This window comes from Limulus polyphemus, unplaced genomic scaffold, assembly GCF_000517525.1.
Source record: "Limulus polyphemus unplaced genomic scaffold, Limulus_polyphemus-2.1.2 Scaffold5168, whole genome shotgun sequence".
Lineage (NCBI taxonomy): Eukaryota > Metazoa > Arthropoda > Merostomata > Xiphosura > Limulidae > Limulus > Limulus polyphemus.
In genome coordinates, this window is record NW_013670778.1 from 34,320 (window position 1) to 45,139 (window position 10,820).

General features: G+C 33.2%; 1 protein-coding gene across 1 annotated transcript in view; it reads left to right on the top strand.

The window, feature by feature from the left end:
* LOC106472216 (probable G-protein coupled receptor 158) overlaps window positions 1-8,169 on the top strand; it is a 34,740-nt gene extending 26,571 nt beyond the window's left edge. The window contains exons 5-8 of the mRNA XM_022400822.1: window positions 1,075-1,216; window positions 1,703-1,808; window positions 2,356-2,517; window positions 6,365-8,169. Coding sequence (XP_022256530.1) covers window positions 1,075-1,216; window positions 1,703-1,808; window positions 2,356-2,517; window positions 6,365-6,673 — 719 coding nt within the window. The 3' untranslated portion in view covers window positions 6,674-8,169. The remainder of the gene's footprint in view (window positions 1-1,074; window positions 1,217-1,702; window positions 1,809-2,355; window positions 2,518-6,364) is intronic.
* Window positions 8,170-10,820: the final 2,651 nt, after the last annotated feature.

A 10,820-nucleotide genomic window follows, 5' to 3' on the forward strand; every position in this document is an offset into this window, starting at 1 on the left:
TCAGTTTACATAACAATACTTACGTTAACACAAGCGTTTACGTACACACATATATTGTTGATTCTTACCATCGAGAATCTTTTACAACTTTAGAGAATAGGCGGAAGTTTTGCAATACACATTTAACAGTATAAGTTATGTACATTTCTAAATATAAGTTTAATTTAAACAAACTTCTATATTAGAATAAATATATAATAATAAATACGTCACAATTCTTACACTTAACTCAGAAAAAGCCTTCCTATTCTCTGTTAATTGCTTGATCTTGAATCGTTCTCCTCCCCATTTAAGGGCATAAGTTTACCGCTCCTGTATGCAGACGTACTTTTCTTTGGAAGTTTGATAGCACCTCCTCCCCCTAAGCTTCTTGAACTAATGTACTATTGTGATTGCATCTACACATTTTACACTTGTAACACTTTGGATATTTTACTACTTTACATTTGCAGGTTAGCTTTGAAATCGACCTCGTTTTCATCTCTAAAAGAACAAACACTCAGAGATGCTGGCTCAATGTCTTAGCAGTTCCTCACAAGTTTTACAAAATGTTTCAATAATGCTATGACGACTGTCTAAATTAGAGTAAAAATCACCAAACTATACTGAAAAATAAAACAGTAATAGCTTCTTTGTATTTTATTCACTTATAGATCAGCGTAAATTTCTGGATTCGTCATAAAATAATGCATATTCCTGTACATTTTCAGAAAAACAGAAGACTAAATATCGGATATGGTTTTTACAAAGTACCTACCATTTCTGTTGCCGTTAAGTCATAGATTGCTTGTTAAACATTGTTGGATACATAATCTTTAAAACGTAAAAAAAAAGACTTTATTAAAATGGGAACAAAATAGATTAATTTTGATATGTTATATCTAAGTTAAATACTTTATTCGTTATATTCTGTTGTTGTTTTGTTGACTAAGGTTTTTATTTGTGTCGAAAAGGAACGTTTGTGTGAACCAATTGAACTAGTCAGTGAATATTACACAACTTATGGGTGTGAAAGGCTTAACATTTTATTATTCAAGTCCTTTTAGTTAAAACATCTCTTTTTTTTCAACACAGGTGAGTTTTTATTTCTTCTTTTGGGAATCTACCTGACTTATTGTATCCGTAACGCAAGAAAAGAATTTTACCGGGAGAAATGGCCACTTTGTGCTGCTATTTGCATCGAGACTGTCGTCTCCATTACCACTCATACTGTCAGGTGAGCCCGTTCTTTAGATTAAAGAAGTTTTGTGTTTTTCTATATTCAGGATTGCTAATATCCTAATATTGAGTATTATCCACTGTATTTTTGTTAAGCCTTTTTCGTGTTAATTTTTATAGTAAATTTTGCACTTCTCATTTTGTAGTGATACAAATGTCTCATGCTTTTTGAAGATAAGGGTCTTTCACTATTGCTCAGAAGTTAAAATCCTTTTTTCTCTTTTAACCACTCAGTTTTTTTTAAGACGCGTGCTCCCCTAATAGAACAACACTAAGAACAAAGTTTTAATACCCGTAGTGAGCACACCACAGATAGTCTATTGTGTAGCTTTGTACTTAACATCAAATATACAAACAAATAAGACTTGTGATACGAACCTCCAGTGTACTATCCTACCACTGCATTATTCAACAGTGTGACATCACAGCCCCAAAAATACTTGGTCAAAATACTTGTTTCTAATTTACTTTTTATATTTTCTAGACGTGTGATGTGGTTGTCTCTTGGTCAGGACTACTTGTTTTTTCTCTATTTTCTCCGATACCAGCTGACGGTCACATTCATTCTTGCGCTCATTTTCGGACCAAAGGTAAAGAAACCTCTTGTTGATTGAAAGAGACTTTTTTTTTGTTTGACAAACTTTTAATTACTTTTTTTTCACAATAAAGACTTGGAGCATATTAATTTTTAATTTTCTTAGTGGGGACAATATGCCACGATCTAATGTTCGTTAATGGCTTAACATGAAAGTTAAGGGTGATGGATTTTTCGATCCATCAGGTCTGTCACCAGTTATGAAATCTCGTAAACTGATTTCGCATCTACGTACCTTTAATTATTATATTTACTACAATTACTATTACATTATCCTGATTAGATAATATCCTATTAGATTATCATTCATATATATATATATTTACTAATAGCCACTCTTTGTCGACTAGTTCTTTATATTAGTATTGGAAGAATATTGGCAGATTAAAATATGATATTTGATATTGATAACTTGAATATAAACTAATTTCATGTATGCTTAGGATAACCAGTTAACACTAAATATACATGAAACCAACTTGTATTCTAAACATATAATTGTAAAACTTTGAAGCAAAATTAAATTACATGTTCGTTCACAGCTGTGGTACCACCATAGACCATCTGATCCCAATCGACACCTCTCTTGTGACATACAAGATCACCTACCAGACTCTCTGAAGCTACACGAAGCCATTATGTCAAATGGGGAAGTCGACTTAGTGGAAATTAACTTGGCAGATATGGATCCAGAAGATATTAGGGTAAACACGCTTGTATAGTCATAATAAAACAAGTTAGTAGATTTCACATCCTGTGGGAATGAGTGGTAGAGGAGAGGAAAAGCTGCTGCTTAGAAGCGCTAGAGTGACGGATAGTTTCGAAATGTGCCACTAGGTGGTGGGCAATGAGATCACCGATACGAAGTGGCAAAAATGCAGAGCGTCATTAGCGGAGCGGCCAATTGTAATGTGGTTTGGGTGAATGTTGTTGATTCTGTCTGAACGTGGTTGTCAAGTTGTCCCATATTTTATTAAATAATAAACTAATATTTAATTATCTGTAATTCTTAACACAATATTAGTTCTGAATTAAATGTAGTATGTATCTCTCTGTCTTTACCAAAGTGGTAATTTCCCTTAAGTATATGGTCATATGCTGAGTAACAAGTCACAATAAGTTCGTACATTGAGGAGAAAGTCACGTGTTGGGAAACAAATCATCTATAAAATCATTTACTGGGAAGTAAGTCACCCATAAAGTCACTTGCTTGGAAACAAATCATCCATAAGGTCACATGGTAGGAAATAAGTCACCTACAAAGTCACTTACTGCCGAGCAAGTCACCGATAAGGTGACGTGCTGGTGAAGTTATCCATAAAGTTACACGCTGAGGAACAACTTACCTTCTGCTGTTAATTCAAACACAACCGTCGTCCAATAAACATTCACTTGCTATTTTACGTTATAGTTTCATAATCAGAGTACTTTATTTTTATTTTTTCCGTGGTCATACAGTATTTCAATCTTTACTATCCACCCTTCTTTCGTGTGGGAGCATATAAAAAACAGAAAATACATTTAGGGAGGTAAAGAAATAATTATACAGTTTTACCGTTTGTACACCTTTATATTTCGTTCTCCCATTTGAATTAATGTTTAATTTTTAATTGATATTTACTAAACAATCAGACAAACAAACAGCTGTATCGATTACATTAAAATATCGAGTACAATACTTTAAAAGTAAAAAAAAGAAAAAAAAGAGTGTTTGTTTAGTTTTAACCGGCGGGTTACCAGTATTTTAACACTCGTTAAACGTTCCCCCCCCCCTCTACATTTGGTTTTTGATAAAGTACTCATTCTGAAACAAGAGAAATAAAAATTAACAATTTTTATTCTGGCGGAAGAAATGGGTGTGTTCATTACCCATCAGTCAATCTGACATTCGTACAGAACTCCAACTCACTGCTTCTGTACGAAAAGCTACATATACCTAGATTAACTTAGAAACGAGATGCAGATCTTGAGGTACATAATTTGTTGATGATCTACATCGTTCGAATGTTAATCTTAGCCAGAACATGCAACTTTCATCAAATGACCTTTTAATAAAACATGTCTTTCTGTTTATCTTTACTTTTGCACAAATGTTGGTCATTAATGTTTATGTTATAATTACAAGTTTTGTATGTTTGTTGTTAAGCACAAAGCTACAAAATAGGCTATCTATGCTGTGCCAACCATGAGTATCGAAACCCGGATTTTAGCGCTATAAGTTTACCGCTGATCCAATGAGGGGGGGGGGGGATTATTACAAGTTCAAGCAAAAGGTTATGTCATTTATTACTTTCTGACCAGAAGAGTTGGTTCATAAATAGTCAATCACAATGAAGTAAAAGTCAAGGAATTAAAAATTTTAAACCTGGTTTGGATGTTGTTAAGCGCAAAGATATACAATGAGCTATTTGTATTGTGTCCACCATGGGTATCTAAACCCCATTTTTCAGCATTATAAGCTAGAGACTTACCGCTGAGTACTGTAGTGTGTGTGTGGAGGGTCAAACCTGAACGGCCCCTTTATCAGTATTTGGGTTAACTCTCAGTGTTGGGTTGTTTTATTGTTGACTAACAAACCAGTTACAAATAGTATTCATTTAAATATATCAGGAATATGTAGTCGATAATTCTTACCCAGATCGCCAAGTCGAGAAAGTTAAGTGAGCAACACGGAGGCAGATTCACCAAAAACAAAACATGGGATTTGTTTACTTTCTTAATAACATGAAAACAGAAAGTTACCAATCGTCAAATCATTACCAAACACGTGCTGTTCCAAACCAAGCTATGTAGTATATAAATGTTCCTTTAGTTTGCTAATCTTTCCATTAACCCTTCTTTAATGCTGGGTACAAGTACACTATTGATATGTTATTAGCGTGAATTCTTAAGTTGAAACGTTTCATGACACAGGTATAGGCATCCCCAGTTTTAACTTACCGACCATAGGGAAGATAGCCAATCAGCATTACCCAACACCACAAAAGCCAAAACAGCATTGGCTGAAATACTGTGAATCTTTCTATATATTCGATTAGCTGTTTGTGTTCGAACCGAACGTTTTTCTTATCTAAAACAGGAAAAGTTTAATTATTTTATAATCTGTTTTACCGGAGATCCGCGATTGACAATCATAGCCAAAATTAATTTATGTTTATCTGCAGGCTGTTGCATAACATCTTGGATGAGAACATATATGATATGACTACATTTAGCTAGCTGTGTACCTCTACAAGGATAGGTGAATTACAATAAATATAAGGCTCTAATACGTTATCTGTGATTCTACATATGATTATAGGAAATAGAACAACTGTACAGTATAAAAACAATGATTTGGTGGAATGCAGCAACATACAACACTATTATGTTTTGGTAATTTCAATATGCCCCCCCCCCCGCAGCGGTATGTCTGCGGATTTACAACGCTAGAAACCGGGTTTCGATACCCATGATGGGCAGAGCATTGTGTAGCTTTGTACTTAACTTCAAACAAACATACACATGACCAGTCAGATAGATCAAAGTAAGACTAAAAGATTATCGTGATTTAAAACATTAAATGCTAACAAAAAAAAAAATAATAATGTATGGATCAACACCAGTAGTTAACTCTTTCACGTGAAGGTGAGATCAAGGGATACCACTCAGTGGAGTATCCTTTGAGGCCTGGAAGTTACGTGACCAGCGACGTCATAGTTCCACGGATTGGTGCCAGAAGCCATCAGTAATTAACCCTCCCATTTAATGTCATCTCCCTTTGAAAGGGTTTTATTTCAGCGGACATCGACAACCTGTGAATAATAATAGCATGAATACGTTCTAGAAATATGGGGTAACGGTTATAAAAATGTTTGAATGGGGTGGAGTATATTATGTACTTTGTATGTTAAATTCTATTCTATATTTAATAAAAAGTAGGTTCATATTAAGCCCCAAGAGAGGAAAAGTAACGATGAAAGCGTTGTGAACACCACTAGGCAGCATTTTTACTTAGATATTTTGAATTAATAAGTGAGACCAATATTACACGTGTGATGTTTAAAAAAACTGTACCTATATATTGACTACAAATCATAAATCAGTCACACCGAAGAGTTTACTGCGTCTTTCACTATATTTTAATATTTACAAAACAATATCCACTTCTAGAAGTTTTACTGGATGAAGCAAGTTCACAAATTTTATTTTTAAACACAGTTTTAAATTTCGTACACAGGTAGGATTGATGATATTTTTCTAAACTATATTTTATAATCTTTAAACATCCACTTGCAATAGAAGCAAAAAAAAAAGAGTAAATTATTCTAAATAATTATTTGTACAATCTGTTTAAATCCTGTAGTTTCCTGTAGTTTATGGTTAGATTTTTGTTTGGAATAATATTAGATCTTTAGACGTTGTAGCTAATAATATTAGATCTTTAGACATTGTAGATAATAATATTAGATCTTTAGACGTTGTAGCTAATAATATTAGATCTTTAGACGTTGTAGATATTCTTTATCAAAAATTTCCAAATTCAGCTTCCTGACTTTAAATTGTTCTTAGGCTGAACTACGACGTGTTTATACTCAACTGCAAGCGCTACGTAACAAAACTATGAGAAAAGATAATCCCCACATTTCCAAGAGAAGAGGTGGCCGGAAGGTGACCCATCGCCGGTTTTCTCTGCAGCCGTTCCATCACAAACATAAGCAGCATCATGACCACGATCACGAAATCACCGAGGTTTCTAAGACGCCAGAGGACTCAGTAGCGAGTATAGAGGGCGCGCCAGGACAGACAGAGGGCACGTCAACCTATAATGAAGACGTAGTATCTACTCCAACGGTCAGTTTTAAAACTGGACTTAAGTAAAAAAAAGTTAAGAGTTGGTCGAAAGTACTCATTCAAGGTGCTAGTGTAATACTGAAAGATTCTCAAAGTGGGATTATTATGATTATTGCTTATCAAAGAAAAACGGTTCCAAGACGGATTTCAGCCGCTTAGCTTTCTTTGGTTTAGAGTTAGCATATCGAAGGTAAATCTCATTGTCATTCTTAGCAAAGGTTTCATCAGCCATGGATAGTTTTTGATAATTCTTAAATTCAAAGGAAGTAAACGAGAAAGGAGCAAATGTGATCAGTTTGTTTTTTAAAAACAAAATAAACAACTTTCTGAAACCTGCAATGGTATAATATTAAACTAAAAGCACGTGCGTGTTTTTAGTTCGTTTACCATTACTGTTTTGCTTAACCTTTCCACACAGCCTCATAGTCTTTTAAACTAATTTTCAAATCATCGCTATTGAAAATCTTCTTAGTCTGACGTCACAAGTAGGGCTGGTGACGCTTTTTTAATGTAAATATTATATTTCTATATAATTATAAATCATGAACGCTTTCTTTTACACTTTCTCAAAATATATCAGACTATCTCGGACTATGTCAAACTTTCTCAACTATATTAAACTGGCAAGCTGTATGAAATTACCTCAAATTATGTCAAACTATCTCAAAACGAGATGATGAGCAAAAACGTCTATATCTGATCAAGTGAGCAAAGCAAAAAGAATAAAGCAAAAGGCTTAAAGTAATAGGGCAACAACAACAATAAAAAACAAGTTGAGCTTTCCAACATTAATTTTTATTTACATATTTACAAACCTTCATGTCCCCTGAAGATATTGAAGGGTTTCTCCAAATAATAAATCAGGAAAAATTAGGGAAATATGTCAGTTATTCCATGTTACAGAGCCTGAGGTTTCGAGAACTGGTTTAAAAATTGTCTAGTTTCAGATTACGTTTAGATGATGGCTAACATCGTTAAAATAGTGATTTAAAAGTTTGGAGTAGATTCGTCATGACGACTGTTCCACTTTCTATATTTTAAAACATAAGATGTCCAGAGATGCATCCGTCTGGTGATTTAGACACCTTTAACTAGTGCACAACTGACATCCTTGTTCGGTTTGTATGTGTGTGTGTGTGGGGGGGGGGGGTGTTCAAAGGTGTTTCATATCGAGGGAAAGCTTTGATGCTTAATATTACCCCATTCCAACAATTTAAGTCTGGGGAAAAATTTTGATGTTTACAATAACCCCTTCCAAATATATATATATATATATCTGCCAACGTCTCCAAAAACTGTATTTACAGATTATCTTACACTAATTTCATATTACCATGCAATGTGACAAAAACACCTAGTTTTAATTCCATTTTGTTATAATGTATGTTAGTTCATTGTACAGTTGTATATCTAGCTAATTCACAAGTGCATTAACGAGATTTGTATATCTAGACTGTTAGTGAAGTTCAGCTATTTATTGTACGTAGGAACCAAAAGTGCGTGGACAGCTACTTCTCTTGTCACTAATAAAGAAACTTTCTGTGTAATCAGTTCATTGTTGTGTTGTTTTTGTTAGGAACTTCTGAACACTCATCTACATAAAGAAACTTTCAGTGTAATTAATTCGTTGTTGTGTTATTATTGTTACGAACTTCTGAACACACATCTACATAAAGAAACTTTCAGTGTAATTAATTCGTTGTTGTGTTATTATTGTTACGAACTTCTGAACACACATCTACATAAAGAAACTTTCAGTGTAATTAATTCGTTGTTGTGTTGTTATAGTTACGAACTTCTGAACACACATCTACATTGAAATCGATCTAAAATACTCTAAAATAGAATACACACGAACTAGCTTTTTGTACACACTTTTATAAACTATTTATTCACCAAAATATTTCTGGGTTTATGAAATTGTTGAATTGTTATTAACACATGAGTCACATATAAATGTGAACAAAAATACCATGAGTAGTAAAATTACTCCCACTAATTACTGCCCTATATGTCTGTCCCAGAAAACGAGTAAATACACGTAAGTTTAACTTTAGTTGTAACAGACAAAAAACATAGAATAACTTAATATGATACAACAAGCTGACTACTCTGGTGGTGAAAGGCATAATAACACACTGGTAATTTTGGGGTTAATAAATCATTTCGATAGTACTAATAGAAACCAGATATTATCGTGAAATTCAGTAAGTTTTTAACATCATGGCAAACTCTTTTTTTTTTTTTTTTCAACTGGTTGTGTAATGAATGAGGAATCCAAACAAATAAGTTACATAAAAATTATGTTTTATTTACAACAATAAGTGTGAAAAAAAAAACGCTTAAGAAAACCAGTTATTTTTAGATCGTAGAACTATAGCAACTACATCTAAAAGTAAATTTAAACCGAATTTGTTTAGTAGTTTTCAAACAGAGAGCCGCACACGGACATAACAAAAATATTTTGTTCTCCTATCGTTAGGTTGACATAAAGGACAACGTTACGTCACGCTAAAAAAAAAAAAAAAAAAGAAAAGAAAATCACATCACTGCATTATTGAATTCACAATTGAACATGACAAGATTTATTCTCAACTACCGAAGACCGTATTCATACTGGCAACTTAAGATCAGAGACGAAAACGAAAGGAAGCCTTAAACTGATGTCATAAGTGATATAATATTTAACAAGATAAAAAGATTGCTATGAAACTTTATAAAACAAACTTATGAATGAAAAAAGACAAATAAAGGCTAGTATGTATGAGAGAAAAACAAACTTTAATTGATTTGTACCATATAGTAACACAAATTTGTCTTAGAACTAAGACGTCTGTATACAAGAAATTTACACGAACATCAAGCCTAAAACACACACATCTCAATCAATAATGAAATGAATACTTTTGTATAGGTGCATAGGTAAAGGTCTACTAGAAATATCAGGACTAGTTTATCAACAGCTTATCATACACTAGATATGTCAAGACTACTGTATCAACAGCTTATCATCTATTAGAAATATCAGGACTACTGTATCAACAGCTTATCTCACACTAGAAACGTCAAGACTACTGTACCAACAGCCTCATTAACAAAACATTTCAGAAAAATTGTACCAAGAGCTCTTCATCAACTAGAGATATCATGACTACTGTATTAACAGCTTACCATCAACAAGAAATCACATGACTGATGTATTAACAGCTTACCATCAACAAGAAATCACATGACTGGCGTATAAACACCTTATTATTTACTAGAAATATTAGGACTAATGTATCAACAGCTTATAATATACTACAAATATCAGGACTAGTGTACCACCAGCTTATAATATACTACAAATATCAGGACTAGTGTACCACCAGCTTATAATCTACTACAAATATCAGGACTAGTGTACCACCAGCTTATAATCTACTACAAATATCAGGACTAGTGTACCACCAGCTTATTTTCTATTAGACATACCAAGACTGGAATATTAACAGCTCATCATCTACTAGAAGTATCGGGACTACTGTATCAACAGGAACAGTGTATAAATAGCTTATCATTTACTAGAAATATAAGGACTAGTGTATCAGCTTATCATTTACTAGAAATATAAGGAATAGTGTGTATATATATTGCTTCAAATTTACTAGAACTATCATGGCTGGTATATCTACAACTTAGTATACGCTAGCAATGTCAGGAATAGTGTATCATCAGCTTATCATCTACTAGAAATATCCAGACTAATGTATTAACGGCTTATGTTTAACTAGAAATATCAGAACTTGTGTAACAACAGCTTATCATCTACTATAAATATCAGGACTACTGTACCAACTGTTTATCATCTACTAGAAGTATCAGGACTCGTGTATCTACAGCTTGTGATACACTAGAAACATTAGAACTGGTATATCAACAGCTTATCATCTAATAGAAATATCAGGACCAGTATATCGAAAACTTATCATGTACTAGAAGTATCAGGAGTGGTGTTTAAACACCTTATAGTCTACAAGAAGAATCAAGACTAGTGTATTAAGAACTTATTATACACTAGAAATGTCAAGACTACTGTATCATCAGCTTTTCATCTACTAGAAGTATCAGAACTAGTGTATCAAAGGATTATCATTTACTTGAAATCTCATGATTACTGTATAAACAGCTTAAC